The following is a 19,209-nucleotide window of genomic DNA, read 5'->3' as shown; positions in this document are numbered from 1 at the left end:
TGGACACGATGAAAGCGATTTTGCGGGCCTTTTTGGTTTTTACCAACTTCCGCCAAGAAGCTAGCAGTCACTGATGCCAACGAGGTTAAGGAGAAAAGTGGCTCCACTTAATGTTCGACTTCAACTACTATGGTCAATTGGTCATTTACATAGGCTTACCATACGTCCTCTTTTAAGAGGATTTGTCCTCTTTTTTGACTTTTTTGAAAGTGTCCTCGGAGGACGCCCTTTTGTCCTCTGTTTTGAAAATTTAGGTCAGATTTAGAGCAAATTGCGAGTGATATGCCGCAAATTAGCACAGAAGTGACGGTCTGGCGGATATTTCGGAGTGGAAAACGGTGAATTCAGCTCTGAGCGAAAATATGACCTTTTTTTTTAGTCAACCGATCACAAAGTGGGAAAAATTCACCGGTTTTTGAGAATTCTACTCCGGTTTTGCCTCTTGCAGATTTCTGAAAAAGTGTCCTCTTTTTATATTTTCAAAATATGGTAAGCGTACATTTACACCACACCAATGTTCGTTAATGTGGGTTTTAAAGGTAGTTAGTTCTGGTTCTAGGCGCGAATTTTGAAAAATGGAGAGTTTGTACAAGTCTGCCCTCAGGGGCTCTTCCTGACCATACAGTCAACTATGTATTGGTGGAGTACAAAAGTCAAGCGCCATACTAGCGCGAAGCTGTTGTTCGGTAGTGACTATTAGATCGTTTTCGCACTTTGCGTGACTAGAAAACAACTGAACACAGATATTTTATAATAGTAATACTCGCGAAGTTGATCCTAACGTTCGGTTCACCTGCGCTGTGCGAACCTCAAAAGTTAGAAACGACTTTAGGTTCTACCCTTCTGAGATCAACTTTCCTTGTACTTTAACGTAATAACCAGTGTTGCGATCAAGTCACTACCTTCGAGTCACGAGTCATCTCGAGTCATCGCACATTTTGACTCGAGTCAAGTCAAGTCAATCGATTTTCAAAGGTGACTCGAGTCAAGTCAAGTCAGTCGTTTTTTAGAGGTGACTCGAGTCAAGTCAAGTCAAGTCAAATTGAATTTTCGAAGTATGGGTGATCATTCAAATTCATTATATTTTACTAGCTGTGTTAAAGAGATCAATTGGTCATTGATCTTGAATCAAATAACGAATATAAAGTTAAATATGCATGCAAAAATGCGTTGTATCGCTCAAGCACACGTAAAACTGCTAATAAAATAGTCAGTAACTCTAGCTACATCAAGGCTCTCATACATACGGCCCGCCAAATGATTTCATTCGGCCCGCGAAGAAATTCTGAGTATATGTTGAGAATTGCGTGATTTTATCCAACACATTTCTCGAATTTGTAGTAAGAAATACTACTAATAAATATTCCTTCAAGATAGCAAATTTCGAGTATGTTCATAGGCCACATATAACAACCCGACAGCAGAGTTGTGACTGTAGTTATCGACAGGAGAAAATCGCTGACATTAATACCCAATTTCGAGAATGCGAAAAAGTGCATATATTGAGTTAAGAGTTAGTAATATTTGGAATCATTTGACTGGTGCGGCCCGCGAGTGATCTGTATATTTGAATTCGACCCGCGACGTCAGTCGAGTTTGACAACTCTGAGCTACATGCTACATTATCTTATTATCATCCAAAATAGATGATCGAATACGAAGCCTCGAGAAGATGAACGAAATTGATATCGCACAATACACTAGCCATCTATACACATCCGTGAGGGTATAAATACATAAAATATATTTGTTAGATTTAAATCATACAAGAGGGTTGGTAAAGGTGAGCGCCGTGCAATGTAAGGACAGAGCCGTCCAATAAACAGCGATACGTCGCTGTTAAATTAATCTGCTACTACGACAACGCAAGCTGTGATCATTTCGTATGCGATCAGTGTATTTGTGATGTAACAATGTAGTATTAGTGAAACGTACAATCAGTGAATGACTGGTTGCTCTCAAAAGTTACAACGGCGTGTCGTGAATAATCCGAACATGCGCAAAATACATTGATTTAGTCGACACCGTTTACTTGATAACTCGAAATTGACTCGTAAATTTTGCTCCGAGTCACGAGTCAATCCACATTTTTGAAGCGCCGAGTCAAGTCAAGTCAAGTCATTTTTGCAAAGTGACTCGAGTCAAGTCAAGTCATTCGAAAAAGTTGACTCGAGTCATCCCAACACTGGTAATAACGACCACTGTGTCGCGGTGGCAGTAAAAAAGATCATCCCGCGCTGATTATTATGAATTGCTATATCGCAAGTGAGGCTTGGCCCGTCTGTATCTCATCATGTGCCTCACCTCTCCTTCCGCGCTCTAATTTTAACAATAAATAAGCAAATTCCGTGCTTTTAGGTGTGAAAATGTTCAAAACTTTGTAATTCATGAACGTCATTTGAATATACCAATGATTTATGTAACACAAAATTATCAGGGCTTTGGAGCCGGAGCAAGGAGCCGAAGCCCCGGAACAGTGTATTTGCAGCGGAGTCGGAACTACTATTCACTGCCAAAATACAACATACGGTACTCCGTATCATAGCTAGGGCCCTAAAGGGGCCTGGTTGTCCATTCGGCAAGTCGCCACTGAAGAGATTCGGTGTCCTAAACATAGAAGATATGCGGAAACTAGGAATCGCCAAGTTTATGTGTCATGCAGTTACACTGATGCGGTCATTGCCCCGAATACGTCAATGACTTTTTTACCTCGGAATCAAAAGCGCACAAGTAGGCTACGACACACGCGGGTCCCCGTCGTCCAAATAACAGATGATCCACCGAAAAGATCATCGCTCCATCTAATATGCCGGACCTGACGTCAGACAGGGGGTGATTACTTCATGAATGTAATCGATTGCGATTACGATTACTTCTGAATGACGCGATTACGATTACGATTACAGTCAAATCAGGAAGTAGTCGATTACGATTACGATTACATTGGAAAAGTAATCACTATTACTCACGATTACATTTATTTTGCATCTTAGAAGTTATATTGGAAGACAATATATGGATTGCGCTGAAAAGGCCTGATGAGATAACAAACATTTCTTTAAAAAAGATGCGTAATTTTCTTGTTACGTCATAATGTACCCATTGCCCATTTTTATAGAGGACGACTTATCGCACCAAACGATTTGCATTCTGGCCAGATCTATGACTGTCACGCCCCAAATTTCCCAATATGGTGGAGAACGCTCTCGAACGGTACTCAAAAGTATGTCGTAAACCCACATAAATTATGAAGTATTTTCGAGAGATTTAATTAGGTTGAAAATTCTCACTAGATAGCTTGATTTTGAAATGGATACGCGTCCGCCTCAAGAAAAAAAGCTTACCTATTAATTAATAGCAGGGTAGCATTTAAAACAAATAGTTGTTTAAAACACTCTGTTTAAAACATGTTTTAAACAGTGTTTTAAACAAAAGCATTCAAAAAACCTAAATTGTGTTTTTTAAAGTTGTAAAATTATGCCATAATTGTGTAAATACTTTACAAAGAACATTTTGTTTGAGCCTACGCACAATTACCAACCGATTTAGCCAATGTACATCGATATAAGATGGTTGGAACCCGCAAAATCGTCGGTTCAACAGTTATAGTACAGATATTTCGTCAAAGGAGCTATATTTACCTTATATATTTTCAATTGTCAATGTCAATCCACTATGAAGTCTCAATTGAATATTCGTGACGTGATGGCTTGAAAAAGTACATGCAATAAAAAGGGCCTTGTTCCATAGGCCTACATGTTTGTTTTAAATTGCTTTTTGTTTTAAATGCTACTCTGATTTATAGTAATTGTAGGCATTTAGGTTCCAGACAATATCGTGCCACGACACATCAAAAGACATACGCAGTTTCGACCCAAACGCGACTTCACGAAGTGTGCTACTAAAGAAAGAATTCGGCTGAAACTTGGGGTTTGTGTCCATTGTCAATAGCCGCGCTGGGTGGGCCTGACTAATAGTCCGATATCCTTCCAATCTGAGCCCACTATGCAGACGCCACCCGGGCACCCACAGAGCATTAAAGACATGATAATTTGTGTGGGCGTCTCACAAAAGTTTTTCTTTCAGTCTGCTACGTTTCGGATACAACAATATCTTTTGATTCTAACAGACCGGAGGTCACGAATTAACAACATACACTAAAGTAATTAAAACAAGATACCAGACATTATAATTATGAATTACGTGCCCCCAGCTCTACCGGTAAATCTCACCATCGGGTGCTGAGACATGATTAAAAATTAATAGTGCTATGATGCAATTACCAATTTAGTGACGAAATTCAGTCTTCAACTTAAAAATACCACCCTCTGGGATCCAAATACCAACTTTTGCACTGGGGGACGAATTGCTGTTTTGGTACTGATTCTAGCTACAACTCACGCTAACATGATATATAAGCCCATGGCTATGGCGGCGGGCCCAATGTTGAGTAAGAATTGTGAAATAACGGAGGCGCCCGTTTAAAGAAGAGTCATATGAGAATAATATTCAGAGAACATAAAATTCTGCCTTAAACTTGTTGCAGATAATGTACTGCAAGCTGGCGTTACGAGAAACGAAAAAAACGGCTCGGTTGATATATATCAGCAGCTGTTGATTTTAATGCTTCGTTGTGAGATCCGTAATGTTTTATTCGACGAGTACAAAATTTCAAATCTTTGTCCGGTGTACGTACGTACTACATAGGCCCACTGCTCGCCAAGCAGCAACGGTCAAACTGCTTCAACTATGCATAACCAAACACCAATACGCAAGTTACCATTTTAAACTAAGAGTGATGCGATTAATTCTCCTACTGCGAGGTAGTGGTATGCGGAACGTGTTGATAACCTGATACACATCACTGCGGGTGTTCATACAATCACACTAATGTACGTAATGTCGTACATCGAATATCTATTTACTGTGGATACTTCTTACGCAATGACGAGCAAAGCTAATAGGCTACTTCTGACGTAATAATGAGCAGTGGCGTTTGAAAATGATACGTTTGTGCTATCACGAAACTGGTATCCTTGTTCATGAATGTTCAATTGTTCATGTTCAGTTTATGTCATAGTCCTTGTACAAATGAAAAGTAATCGCTCTTCCACAGAGAAATCGATTAGATATGCGAAGTAGTCGATTACGATTACGATTACTTCGGAATTTTTTCGAATGTAATCGATTGCGATTACGATTACCCCATGCCTGCCTGATGTGGGGAACAGGATCCCGCCGGCCATCCGACAGTCGACGAGTATGTCCACATTCAAGTCGAAATACATGCAATTACTACTAAATAAATATTACTTCATCTTCAAGATTACCGGTCCACGACCTGACCCATCGATCTCGCCTTCCATGACATGCCACCCCAATGTTGTCGCTGGCTCTTTTTCAATACCATCTTCTTTTACTTTTCATTCAGTGTGCATGCCTCCTGTTTACATCGCCTAGGCTATGGTGGGTGTCTGAGTCCATAGACTGCTCCAAGTCGCTTCGACACCTTCCTATTTTTTCATTGTGTAGCATTTTTGCGGTGATAAAATTGTTAATAAACCAATGATGATGGTGATTTGATCCAAATATGTTTCATCTCACACAGCACCTAGCGACGATACACAACTCGAACCAAGTGCCAGCCGATGACGCTGGAAGGCCAAGCAATATTTGTCAAATACCGACTATCCGACCGTAAATGTAAACAAGGCTACCCTACCCTACCTTGTAGAAGCTTTCACTTACGCAGCAGAATATCGTAACCGTCGCATCGGATTAGACCATGGTTGCAGTTGACTTGCCAAAAGAGTATGGTTACGTCGCGTTAACCGGAGTAGCGACATGGGTGCTTATGGTTTGGCTCAGCGTGGTCAATGTCAACAAAGCTCGTCGAAAATTCAATGTTCCGGTAAGTACAGAGAGTGTATTTTGCTTGCTTGTACGCCTAATTGTCTGAAAATTGTATTCCATTGAAGTCCCACAAAATTCTATGCTCCCTCGAACTTGCAGTCCGAATAAGTTCTCTAGTAGTCAAAGCAGCGTGGCGAATGCGATTCAATTCGCCTCGCTTTATTCAACAGCATAGCCTACTTATCGCTCAAGCATTGAACTGTAATGTGAATTTTAACGCTAATGTAGGACATTCGCTCTCGAATTGCAGTTTCCGCAAATGTATAGCAACGAGCACAAAACGTTCAACTGCATACAAAGAGCGCATCAGAACACGGTAGAAAAATTGCCGCAATTCTTTTTCTTGTTGGCAGTCGGCGGAGTTCAACACCCGGTGAGAATACAGTCTAAACTCATTCAGGGATAATATTGAACGTATATTTTACATGCGTATTATATATATTTTACAGACGGCTGCGTCTTTGTGCGGTGCTTTGTGGCTGGTCGGACGGGTGTTCTACGCCAAAGGGTACTACACGGGAGACCCTAAAAAACGTGCTCGTGGTAGATTCGGCCATCTCGGGATGGCAGGACTCGCGTGTTGCACCGTTTCATTCGCGTTACAGCAGCTGCAGTGGCTGTGACTACGAGAGATAGTCACATCATGAGCAACTCGCGTCTATTTTTTAATAAAGCTAATTCAGTGTTACGCGAAATACCTATTCTTCATGCCAGAACTGAGAAGACGACAAGTGATCAACTGACCATTAGGGCAAATTGTTGTTGCAGTCAAATCCGTGGAAAGTTGCATTTATTTTTCACATAAGTTGCAGTCAAAAGTCGGATTTATGTACAAGTTTCTTGAAATTATAAGGGTATGAGATACTCCAATCGATCCGTATCCAAGGCACTGTAGCAAAACTCAGTGTTGGCGACTTCAACAAAATCAATAGCCTGAAAAAAACCGACCCAGTGAAAAAACAATTTACGGGGGTCTAGCCTGAATGTACGTCAAATCAGAAAGGACCTCAAATTTAAACGGCAGTGAAATATTCAAGCGGTATATTTACATATATTGTGTCAAATATTTCCCGTGCAAAGTTGGTTGCATGAAAAGTCGAAAAAACTTGCCAAAATTCGCATGAAAAATCAAAATAAGTCGCAAAAAGATTCATGGAAAATCGAAAAAGTTACATAAATTTGCATGAAAAAAATGGCGTTAATTTGCAAAACAAGAATTCTAGCAGCTTAAAATACAATCGATACTACATAACTTCTGAGTATTTAGGGAGTTGCCAGAAGCTGTAAAAAAGCTGCAAAAACTTGCCCTACTGAACTTCCTATTCTTATACCACCATCATGAAGATGTAAAAAATGAGGAGGCTAGACATCCGACGATTTTTTCAGAAACAAGACTCAAACCAGAGTGACAATTTGCGCGAGTGCAGGAATATGAATTTCTAATGCATGGTAGTGAATTTCCGTTTCCTTACGAGGACATTTCCTGAAAACTTTGACTCCGAGGATTTCTGATTACATCACAAGTTTGCCGAATCATAAATATCAAACTTGAATGCATTTCTTTTGGGCCCGCGATGATGATCAGGCTCCAACCCTATGACGACAGCATGATTCAAATCAAATTAGATCATGACTCCATTTATCGAAAAGGAATCGTTTTTGAAATACTGCGATGCATCCATGCACCATTAGAGTATGATTTGACGTAACTAAGCCATAAATATAGTTGCTGTATTTTGGGTGGCTCAAAAAATTAACCATAGATGGAAAGACTCTCTTGAACAATGACGGTACATATTTCATCATTCACTCTACAATAATTTCAATTCCGCAATAGTTGCTATATGTTCGACAAAACCAGATCGAGACGCATTTGCAATCATGCTGAAATAGGAAATTGAATTGAAATTGAACTAGAATCGTTCTAAGGCCCTTCCTGCCACCGCCATCAAGTTTCCATACACTTTTGAAGGCGGACCGCCCGTTATTAAATTACAAATAGCCATTCTCGTTGGTCGGATGTTCTTACAGGATCCCAATATGTGACTATGTTTGAAACAACATAGCTACACAAACTCTCAAATTTGATGATCAAATTTCATCTTTCCTTGCTGGATTTGATATGTCAGAAATATTGGGTCGTGAATACGATTATAGTTGTGTGTGGGGTTGCATTTAAAACAAACGGTGTTTTAAAACACTTTGTTTAAACAAAGGCCTCAAAAATAAATTGTTTTTATTTAAATTTGTCAAATTATGCCATAATTGTGTAAATATTTCCGACGTATGTCGATATGGGATATGGTTGGAACCGTCAAAATAGTCGCTTCAACAGCAATAGTACAGATATGTCGCGAAAGGAGCTTTACCCTATATTTTCAATTGTCAATGACACTCCACTATGACGTCACAATTGAATATTCGTGACGGTATGGCTTAAAAAACAATATAAAACATGTTTTAAACAAGGAACATGTTTGTTTTAAATTGATTTTTGTTTTAAATTCAACCCTATAGTTGTGGGATTCCGCTGGTTCGCACCGGTTCTATAGAATCACCTCAAGACATTTTATGATATCACCTAAAAGGTTCACATTAGTGGTTCTGGTGTGCTTTATTAATATTTCCATCGGTTGTAAACAACACCAGACTGTGCCAAATGGAAATACATGACGGTGTCGAAACGACTTAGAGTCTCTTCCAATCAGTCAAGCTACTGTTAAAAACCTGTTGTGGCTGAGCCGATTGAAAATTAGAGTATTTGTGATAAAACCGGCTGTAAAAGACTTTTAATGCTACTACTGAATATATTCATCAATCATACAATCCGAACTATCATAAATTGCTCTGATGGGAAGGGAATGCACTAAAATCTAGGATAAATAATTATTGAAACCTTTACTTCATATCAAAGCCACTGTATTTTTTCAGAACAATAACTAAACCAAGACGGAGAAACAATTCATAACAAAATTCAAAATTTTACTTCATTCCAAGTCTTTGACAAATTACAACACAAGACACTGACTTAATAATAAACTCTGTAAAATCTTTGCCATCGAGCAGTCAGATTTGATACACGCATACCACGAAGTCAGTGGTTCTCAAACTTTTTTCGAATTTCGCGCCCCCTTATCGTCATGGCAATAGTTATTAAAAGAGCAACCAGAATGTTTGCAATCCAATCGCATAGTTTGATGGCATGGAAGTTATCCCTGTTAAGACTTCTCAAATATCGAATCCGGATGATACACATAACAGTAATTATGAATGGAAGTAAATCGCGCGGCCCGCGTTGTCAAAAAATAATCATAGCATATACAGTTATTCTGGATATTTCGGTGTCGAAGCCCTTATATTTTCTGACTTTGGATTGGCTCAAACGTACCTGCGACCAAAAGCTTAATCAAAACCCATTGACCTGGTCCGTACGCCATTCGAACTTAGCACTTCTTAAAGAGACAACCAATTTGGCTACTAGAGTGACCACTTCGACGTTCTAAGCCACTTCGATTTAAAAGGCATATTATACTTAGAGGCGTTCAAAAATTGTTTCCCAAATTGTACTGTCTACTTGCTAAAATTGCTAGGTTACCTAATTTAAGCCTACACACAAAATTTGGTTCAATTCCGGCCAGTAGCCGCATTGCTACAGGAGTAGAAAGTTTCTATTTATTATATAAAAATGAATAAACCAAAACTTCAAAATTTTCTGTTCACCCCATTGAAGTGTTAGGTTGTCTATAGAAACGATGTTCACCAAATTTGGCTCAATTCCAACCAGCGGAAGCGGAGTTATTCATGTCGAAAAATTTGTATTTGAATAAAATAGTATTTACGGTGGGCACAACTATAATAAATAATTAAGGATTTGGTCGCCGTGAATACTAATATTCAAATCCAATTAGGTAACCTAACAATTCAATTAGGTAACCTAACAATTTTATCAAGTAGCCAGTAGAATTTTAGGAAAAAGATCATTTTGAACGCCCCTATGTACATGGCATATGACATGACGTTGTAAGCCAGGGGTCATCAACGCGAGGCCCATCGACTAAAACTAAAATAATTAAAAATTGCCGAGAGCGCAGCGTTTTGCTGCAATTGAACCGCGTTTATTCGACTTTGCATAACCAAATATATCCATACCCGTGACCAGTCAATACTGAGAATGCTATCACCGAAAATGTCTATTACCGAGAATGTATATTAAATAGTGATAACTAGGGAAAGTTTTTGTTGCAGTGAAATCCATGGAAAGTTGCACTTATTTTTCACAAAAGTTGCAGTAAGAAGTTCTGTATATGGACAAGCTCCTTGAAATAATTAGGGTATGAGATACTCGAATCATTCCGCATCAAAGTGACTGTAGCAAAACTCAATGTCAGCGTCTTCAACAAAATCAATATCCTGAAAAAAATGACCCAGGAAAAATGAAATTCTTTTTTTGCGGTCCAGCTTGAATGTACGTTAAATCAGGACCTCAAATTTAAACAATGGTAAAATAATCAAGCGATCTATTCGCATATAGTGCCACATATTTCAAGTAAAACGTTAGTTTCATAGCAAATCAAAATCACTTGCAAAATTTGCATGAAAAATCGAAAAGAGTTGCATGAAAAAATGATGAAAAGTTGCAAAAAATTGCAATATAAGTTTCCTCCAAACAGCTCAAAACACCATACTACATACCTTCTCAGTATTTAGGGAGCTGCTGGGAGTTGTAAAATAAGTCGCAAAAACTTGCTTCAATGATAACAATCATGCGTGGCTCGACCCCATTTCGCTACTGACTCCTCAAAACATCTGGAATAGAATCCTCAACAACGGTGCATTTAGTGGACTCGACTTATATTATACGACTCCATCCACAGCTGACTGACAACGGGAATGATTATCGGGTCAAAAGTTCGCAGTTGACTTATCTACGGATTGAAACCGTACATAGTCACATGTCTATCGGTTAATCTTGTTCGTACCCATACAGCGTGCTACGACAGGGCAACAAGACTGTGCTGAAACGTTTCATGCCGTATTTTAGCCGGAATAACGGTTTGGAACTTCGTATCAAGAAACTAGATGAATAATTTGTTGGATATCGATGTGTACGTCGGTATAAACACTTTGTACACTCTTGCCACGCTCGGTTGATAAAGGAGATTATATGATTTGGTATTCGCATGAGCGGGTTTCAATAAAAACACCGTGTGAATGGTTAACCAAGTCGCATCGCGGCAAATATGAACTACTCGAGACTCATATAAAACCAACTATATACAGGCTAGTCGAGGCCGGTAGCTGAGAAACAATTAATCAAGAATTGCCGTTGGTGTCGTTATAGGCGCAAGTGTTGAAAGGGATACAGTGATTTTCTTGTTTTGACAACATGTTCTACAAGAAGAAACAAAGGCGAGTGTTGTTACTAGTTGATACATTTGAAGAATTTCCACGCCTTGAGTTAACAGCTTCATTAGCGCCTGGGTCAGATACGATGTCAGTGCTCGGCGATTAAATCATTGACTGCAGGGGAGGCATACTCACTAAACTTATGTGCAAGAATCAGTGTCATTTTGTATCTTCGTAGTATAATATTCTTTTGATACGATGGACTTACGGAGGATTTTGGACGATATTCAGCAACGCAACCATTTCTATTCATTCAGCTGTACAATTAGCCTACTAACAGCTCCCAAAATTGTTAGCTATGATGAGATACTTCAATGATCCGGATAGCTCTCTTGATACCTCCTTACAAGGACCACTCAAGGAGCTCGACTTCAATGAGTCTACGGGAAGTTACGTTCCGCTATCACCGAAAAAATCATCGATGAAGGACGACTCGAACACATTCTCGAGGAATCGTAAACCTCACGCGAGATCATCGGAAAACAAGGAAAATCGTACAACCGACGCCGAGAAGTTACCAGTTTATCACCGAGGTCAGCACGGAGAACAACTCGGAACGCTGATTGTAAGGTGAAGTGAGAATACCGCGATTAGATCAATATGATAATTTGCGTAAGAGCAAATGTCTGGCGTTACTGGCGTGCGTTTCGCCCGAGATTGGCACATTGATTTCCTCACAACTACATTTGTGCGTAGCATACAAGCATGCCTCTTCATCGCCTGCCCGTTTTTGATATTTCTCTTTGATTGTGCAATTTACATGTCTGTTTCAACACGATCTTGCAAGGCGGGGATTAAAAAGATTGACTTCTTCAAGTCCTTTCTTTTTTCACTGCTTCGCAATTTTTCCTTTACCTCGATTTGCTGCTGTGCAGTCGGCAGATGGGAAAGCATAATTAGGAATGTCGGCCTGATGTAAATGAACATAGTAGTCGAAACACCAATAATACTAATACTAAAACAACAGCATCAACAACATCTGTTTTTTATTTTTGGTTGTTTAGATAAAGGCGAGGGCCTTCTCATATGTCTCGGTCTGGAAGTACTTCGAAGCAGTGTTGGGATGACTCGAGTCACCTTTTTCGTATGACTTGACTTGACTCGAGTCACTTTGCTAAAATGACTTGACTTGACTTGACTCGCCGTATCAAAAATGTGGATTGACTCGTGACTCGGAGCAAAATTCACGAGTCAATTCCAAGTCATCATGTAATCTGTGTTGATAAAAATCACCGTATCTTGCATATGTTCGGATTGTTCGCGAAACGCTCGTGTAACCCGTGATAGCGACCAATCATTCAATGATCGTGCGTTCACTAAGCCGCTATTGTTCTCTCACAAATAATTGACTGCAAAGGAAGTGATCGAAGCTTGCAGCTTACGTTGTCGTAAACTAGTATAGTAAAGTAATTTAATAGCAAAATGTCTATTTCTATTCTTACCTTAACCAAACCTTTTCTTTTATTGATATTGAATTCAGATATAGTTTATGTAGTCGTCAGCCATTGGCGCAGGCTCGAATTTTATCATATCAATTTGTAAATGGGTTGCATCTTATTGCATCTTATCAATTCGTTTCTCTATTCTTTATTTTAGCAGGTAACTATAAACTGCTATGCAATTATTACATTCATTTACAGTTACAGTTCTACGTAAATGTGAGCAATACAGCGCCTACTTGCGTGGATATTTAACTCTATATTCGTTCATCGTTTCAAAATCAATGACTACTTAATCTGTATTTCAGACAGCTAGCAAAATGCAATGACGTAATCATGTCTCATACTTCGAACAGGCAACTTGACTTGAATTGTGACTTGACTCGTAACTTGACTTGACTTGACTCGACTTGACTCGAGTCACCTCCAAAAATCGAGTGACTTGACTTGACTCGAGACACCTTCGAAAATCGATTGACTTGACTTGACTCGAGTCAAGATGTGCAATGACTCGAAATGACTCGTGACTCGAAGGTAGTGACTTGATCCAAACACTGCTTCGAAGTGCAATCGGCACCATCCGTTCCGCCACCTCTGCTGCAGTTTTTGATTTCTGATTTTGCTTGGAAATCCAACAGGCCCCCATATAACTAAGTGCTACCAAGAATTGGACTCGAATTGGTTTTCATCTCAACGTGATATTTCTCAAAATATGGCGGCAACAGACTTAGTTATCTTTGCAACATCATCCACGATTCTAACCAAGCTGAAGTGTGTGACTGAGTCATTTATCACATTTCGATTGAACTCCAGGGCCAGGTTCAAGTTTCCCATTCCACTAAAAGTGACTATAGATATAACCTATATATCTCATTCGAGACGAAATGGAAGATGGTTGCTCTATATATAGTGAATAAATACTGGCCCGAATAAACGTTGCCGACTATCTTCCGTGAATTCATGTGACGTATCCCCCCGTATAATATGTACCGCGTACCGACCGAAGGAGCCTTCGTGTTGACACCATTAGCACTGATCATAATTGTTCGTTTTTGTTTGGTAATGATAGTGTTTCGGCTGTGGTAAGTGATCATCTCGTTTGCACCAGGCCGATACTCTTTGTAAGGATACCTTACCTGCCGTCTTGTAGCATAGCCCATTTTCGTTCTAGACATTTTGTAAGACCCCACTCAGCATCGTTTCAACTAATTGTAGGATATAAATTACCTTTTACAGGCACCATGCTCAGAAAGATTCAAAATGCATTCAATGCAGAAACTGTGGAATCTTCTTCACGGTCGCATCTTTCCTGGAACATTGTCACGATCAGTACGGGAAGCGCGCGTCATGCGCCGGCGGTCGATTGCAATTGGGAGTGGACCGTCCCACAAGCCAGCAGAAAGAAGCGTGGGGTAATTTTCAGGTATCTGAAGAGAAATAGTGATATTGCAAGTTCCTTCACCCGGCTGTGGGCACAATGATTTGAGTGCTGGAATCTGAATTAACTGATATTCTAATGATTCGATTCGACTACTGCCGGACGATTTTTCGAGTAATGATATTATGCGATGCTTGCTACTATAAGAGTTAATTTATCAACGGTAATATAATCTCTAGGATTTGCCACTGTAGAAGCCTGAGACGTTGATGGTCGTATCTAGTGTTGCATTTAAAACATGGCCCTTGTTTAAAACACGTTTTTTATTGTTTTTTGTTTCTAGCCATGGCGTCATGAATCCTTAATTGTGACGTCACAGTCGATTGGCATTGACAATTGAAAACATAGGGTGAATATGGCTCCTTCGACGAAAAAATCCACCAACCACTGTCAAACAGACCAAATATATCTTTAACCGAGACTACATCGTAATGCAGCGTTTTACCGGTCGATGATCTTCATCATCAGAACACCCATTCCGCAGGATAATGATCTATATCTACATGCCATAATTATATAACCGAAGACTATTTCGAAGGTTCCAGCCACCCAACATCGTACACGTCGACCATTGGGTGCTAATTGCCCGTAGGCTCATATTATATGTTTGTTCGAAAGTATTCACACATTTATGGCATAAATATAGATAACTTTTGTAAAAAAAAAACATTTTTTTGAAAAGGCATTTGTTTAAAACACGGTTTAAAACCTGTTTTAAACAGAGTGTTCTCAAACACTGTCTGTTTGAAATATAGTACAAAGCTATGTACGTTAGCGGAATTGGCATATCTGTGAAAATCGTGATCAATTCATATAGCGTGGTCACAAATTGCACAGAAATAGCCACACGCAATAAATACCAAATCATCTTTATTGTGATCCAGAAATGGCATTGTATACTTTGTGATCGAAAAAAAGTACATATTTGGACTCTCCGCATATTTTACGCAATTATGAATTCATAATAATCAGTGGTAGTTGAATACCCCATTCTGAATCGAATCGCTCATATCCTCGATTTTGACAAGCCCTGCTCGGATAAGACCATGTTAACGTACACGCGATGTAGGCTAGATTATATACTCAAGTGGCCAGTAAAGACCGACTACTACTTTTTCGGAGTACTCAAGTGGGTTTTGCTTACTTGCAAGACTTACTCAGGCTCAGGGGGTTAGATGCGTCTGAATACGTCCGTTTCTATACTGAACAGTCTTTTAGGCGAAACTAATTGCGTTTTAGACTGCGAATTTTATAAATTAGATAGTTTTGGTGGGAAGTGTTTCCACTACCTTTGAGTGGGATTCTTGTAACCAGTGGGTGAACTATTCCCTGTATCATCGCGACTAAATACTGAATCGCATCAATTTGTAGTGGCATCATTCATTTTGCGGTAGTCGTGAAACCGCATTCTCCAATTTTGAGCGTAGCCACCTGCGATCGGCTACTAAAAGTATTCAATGTCTCGACTAAAAAACCTAAGTTTAGAAACTACTTTCCTCGATAATTTTTACGTCTCCATTGCGACATGTATGGGGAATTCACGGAGTTAGTTCTACTTTTACTGGAGCATCAACGATGACCACTTTGATTTCGAAGTGTATTATAGTTACCTCAAACTGTATTCGGCCACCGGTTAGAATACGTTAGGCGCAATGTCCCCCCTACGCTGCGCACGTGCTGACACAGTCTCTGCGCACAAAAAATTCGAAGTGATGACCTTTGTTTTAGTCGTTACGCACTGTTGTCTAAGGGTCTGCGCAGTGAGTTGGTAGTGTGCGCAGTCTCGTCAAAAATTAGAGGGAACATTGGCTAGGCCTACTCTCAAATTTTCATCCTATCTTCGCCCCTGTCTGTACACAACGACTTGATCAACATCATCTAATACTCTCTACAGAGAAAGCTATTGACGCAGAAAAACGATACGATCGCACAGGATATTACGCGTGTGCGAAACAGCCGATACCAGGACCAGCGTATATCTCACTCGAGAGACATGTCCGCGGCCCCACCGCTCCAAAAAGCATTCAATCAAAGAACACGGCGATCTAGCGTCGAAGCTGCATTCCGCCGCCCTAGCGACACAGAGGCGCATACAAAATCGTCGGTAACATTCGACAACTCTCTCTTTCGCAGTCGAAAATTCGTATCGTCATCAGCTTTGCATAACGATCAGCCCAATGCTCTCAGTCTGTCTCAATTGGACAGCAACGGAATACACAGCTCAAACAGAAATTTTACCACTACACACACAAAACCCATAGCATCTAGATTGGTTACTAGCAGCGACAACAAGGCAGATATTGTCGAACCTCGGGTAAAACCAGATGATTACAAGACTTGTTGTTATGTTTCGACTCCATTTAAGCGTGGCGACATTCCCGATCTACCAAAGCATTCTAACAAATATACCTCTTCACAGTGGGGCGTTCCAAAGTCAGCGTTAGGTCAGTTGTTGATGCCCCGATCAGATCATGACTCAAGACCTAAGTTAGATCGAAACACCAGTAAACAATCATGGGATCAACCAATATCTTCACTAGGCCAACTGTTGATGTCTCGAGAAGATTCAAAGTCGGCCGTTGACTTCATTAGGAACAGAAGCAAACCAGATTGGGACGTACCCGATTACACAACAACACAACCTATCTCCAGAAATGATCGCAAGATTGCGCCAGATAGCTTAAATCAACATAATGACGAAGGACTATGGAATCCCACCAAGGATTCCAAATTGCCCAATAGCAGTAGTGAGCTATCGCGTGATCTAGGTCATCGTCAGTACGGCATTCGTGACTTCCCAGACGCGGCAAGTTACGAAAAAGTTGCACATGGCGAATTCACAAAGCCATCAACGGAGAAATTTTTGGAGCCTGACCCGACGCCCATGTTTCATGCGAATGATGACGTGCGACGTTGTGAGAAGACTGGCGCACAACAGTTTAACACTCATTCGAATTCCTGCGACGACGAGAGTGCCGACAATCTGATAAAGAACGCCATTTCGATGCTGGAGGACGCCTCGAGAAAACTTAGACGAGAAACTGGTGAGTCATCTGTGTAATAAAAACAGCTTGCTTCCGCTCCTAAACTACTCACTTTTCAACCGAAAGACGCACTGAATTCAACTGTTATCTAATCTGTAGCAGTCCTACAAGTTGACAGATTCCAGCATTAGGCTGACGGACATTTTAAAGGCAATAATTCTGTGAGAATAGGCTACGTGCGTCGTTAGTCATCTTGCGTTAGTCACGAAGATACATATGGCGATTTCTATGTGGCTGTAGGCTTACATCACTCAGTTATCATGACCATTTCAATCATAAAATTGATGCAAACTTAATATCGCAAAACTACTCCTTACTTTACAAAATCCAAATTATAAAATTATCTACCTGAAATCAGTTAAGTAGGCCTAGTACTGATAGCCACTTGACTAAATAATGCAAGTCAAAGAAAAGTACTCATATACTCCGAAAAATAATACTTCTTTACTGGGCTCGACTTTGACTCGAGTCATTGCGCATGACTCGAGACTCAAAACAGTCAAGACCGACATTCCATTATAAATTCGAAGAATTGTAACCACCCTATTGGGATTTCATCTATTGGTACTGGTACTCAGAGGTGGTCAGTACCGATAGTAGGCTATACCTCTACTTTTTCGAAGTACTCAAGTAGTTTTCTCTACTTCTGGTAAATACTCAAGTAGATATTTTTTTCGCTACTTCTACTTCGTAATATTTTGTGAACTGCTAAAAGTGAGGAAAATTAGCATATTATAAATGCGAATCATTCGATATCACCAAACAGACTTATAGAAAGTCAGTTTAACAAGACTTTACCTGGAAACTGAGTAGTCAACACAATGAGTAGGACTTGAGTCCTAATACCATGACTCGGACTCGACCCTCTGCTCGCTCACTTGCACTCGGACTTGACTCGGTGGTGAATTGAAAATGACTCGACTTTTCCAAACTGGCAACTAGAACTATTCACATTTTCAAAACCCGCAACTAAAACTACTCAGTTTTTCAAACTTGCAACCAGAACTACTATTTAAAACCCGCAACTGGAACTACTCACTTTTCAAAACACGCAACTAGAACATTTAAAAATTAATACACTGTAGAATATAGCGCACAATTTTGACTTAGCCTGCCAGCGTCTTTCATCCTTCTCATTTCCAGAAAAATCGTTTCCCGGCTCTGGCCTAGGGGTTCCCAAGTCATTAAATGTTAAGGACTGGATTTCATTCTCCTAGGCAACACCGTAATTTTTATTTTATCGGAAATAGAATCGACATTTCAAATGGACGGGGTTTCGAGTTTGAAATGGGAGAGATTTCGACCCCTAAAACCCACCCGCTGGCTACACCATTGTTAGTAGTGACGACTTTGAGCTGATAATGGCTGCTGCATTTATTGACCTTCAGTTAATTAGATGAGTAGTTTGTACAAGTCAACTGTCGCTCGCAATCATACTATCTATCCCTACCCTTAAATAATTGGGCGACACGCAACTTTACTAGTTGAATTCCCTTCAGGCAACAACTCCAACGCATGGCGCAAGATGTACGAAGAAGAGCGCGATCACCGCATGACGCTCGAAGCCAAAGTCCGAGATTTGGAGCGAGAGCTCAGATCGAAATCGTGAAGGCGAAAAAATGAATTTTATTCCATTGCTAGACTCTTTTCACAGAATGTACAAATATCACTTTGAATGCGACCTTAGAAACTCCACGCTGTCGAGCATGCAAATATATATAAATGTCCGTTTGTTGAGTAATGAAAAAGTGACGACAGCCTCTGTATACTGAAGATGAGTTGGAACAAAAGTAGGCAGGTGTTTTCAGGGGTTGATTTCAGGAGTGGTAACACATTGGAAGCTCAGTTTTTTTACAGAGAAGCTTTTCTTGCAGTAAGTCTCCTGCTATATGAAATATAGTACCGTTTCTGTTATGGTGTGGTATGCTGGTAGCATTCAAACTGTTAAGGTGGATTGAGGGTCACGTCC

The 19,209-nt window shown here is 40.0% G+C and overlaps 2 protein-coding genes across 2 annotated transcripts; both read left to right on the top strand.

The window, feature by feature from the left end:
* Window positions 1–5,717: 5,717 nt before the first annotated feature.
* On the top strand, window positions 5,718–6,608 carry LOC145436905 (glutathione S-transferase 3, mitochondrial-like). The gene is made up of 3 exons (XM_080314096.1): window positions 5,718–5,911; window positions 6,164–6,286; window positions 6,363–6,608. The coding sequence occupies exons 1-3, from the start codon at window positions 5,786–5,788 to the stop codon at window positions 6,534–6,536; spliced, it is 423 nt and encodes a 140-aa protein (XP_080170222.1). The 5' UTR covers window positions 5,718–5,785; the 3' UTR covers window positions 6,537–6,608.
* Window positions 6,609–11,211: 4,603 nt separating this feature from the next.
* LOC145436913 (uncharacterized) lies at window positions 11,212–18,988 on the top strand. Its single transcript, XM_080314102.1, has 4 exons — window positions 11,212–11,889; window positions 13,995–14,181; window positions 16,091–17,240; window positions 18,740–18,988. The coding sequence occupies exons 1-4, from the start codon at window positions 11,618–11,620 to the stop codon at window positions 18,847–18,849; spliced, it is 1,719 nt and encodes a 572-aa protein (XP_080170228.1). The 5' UTR covers window positions 11,212–11,617; the 3' UTR covers window positions 18,850–18,988.
* The last annotated feature ends 221 nt before the right edge of the window (window positions 18,989–19,209 follow it).

Source organism: Botryllus schlosseri, chromosome 4 (assembly GCF_051294905.1).
Source record: "Botryllus schlosseri isolate E-star chromosome 4, Bs_hap1, whole genome shotgun sequence".
NCBI lineage: Eukaryota > Metazoa > Chordata > Ascidiacea > Stolidobranchia > Styelidae > Botryllus > Botryllus schlosseri.
This window is presented reverse-complemented; position numbering and strand designations above follow the sequence as displayed.

What these genes read in the sequence shown, in the direction of transcription:
- LOC145436905 (XM_080314096.1), top strand. Translation starts at nt 5,786, where the DNA reads ATGGTTGCAGTTGACTTGCCAAAAGAGTATGGTTACGTCGCGTTAACC. An exon ending in GTCGAAAATTCAATGTTCCG is followed by an intron (nt 5,912 to 6,163) that starts GTAAGTACAGAG and finishes CTCGAATTGCAG; the next exon opens with TTTCCGCAAATGTATAGCAA. An exon ending in TCGGCGGAGTTCAACACCCG is followed by an intron (nt 6,287 to 6,362) that starts GTGAGAATACAG and finishes TATATTTTACAG; the next exon opens with ACGGCTGCGTCTTTGTGCGG.
- LOC145436913 (XM_080314102.1), top strand. Translation starts at nt 11,618, where the DNA reads ATGATGAGATACTTCAATGATCCGGATAGCTCTCTTGATACCTCCTTA. An exon ending in CTCGGAACGCTGATTGTAAG is followed by an intron (nt 11,890 to 13,994) that starts GTGAAGTGAGAA and finishes TACCTTTTACAG; the next exon opens with GCACCATGCTCAGAAAGATT. An exon ending in AAGCGTGGGGTAATTTTCAG is followed by an intron (nt 14,182 to 16,090) that starts GTATCTGAAGAG and finishes TACTCTCTACAG; the next exon opens with AGAAAGCTATTGACGCAGAA.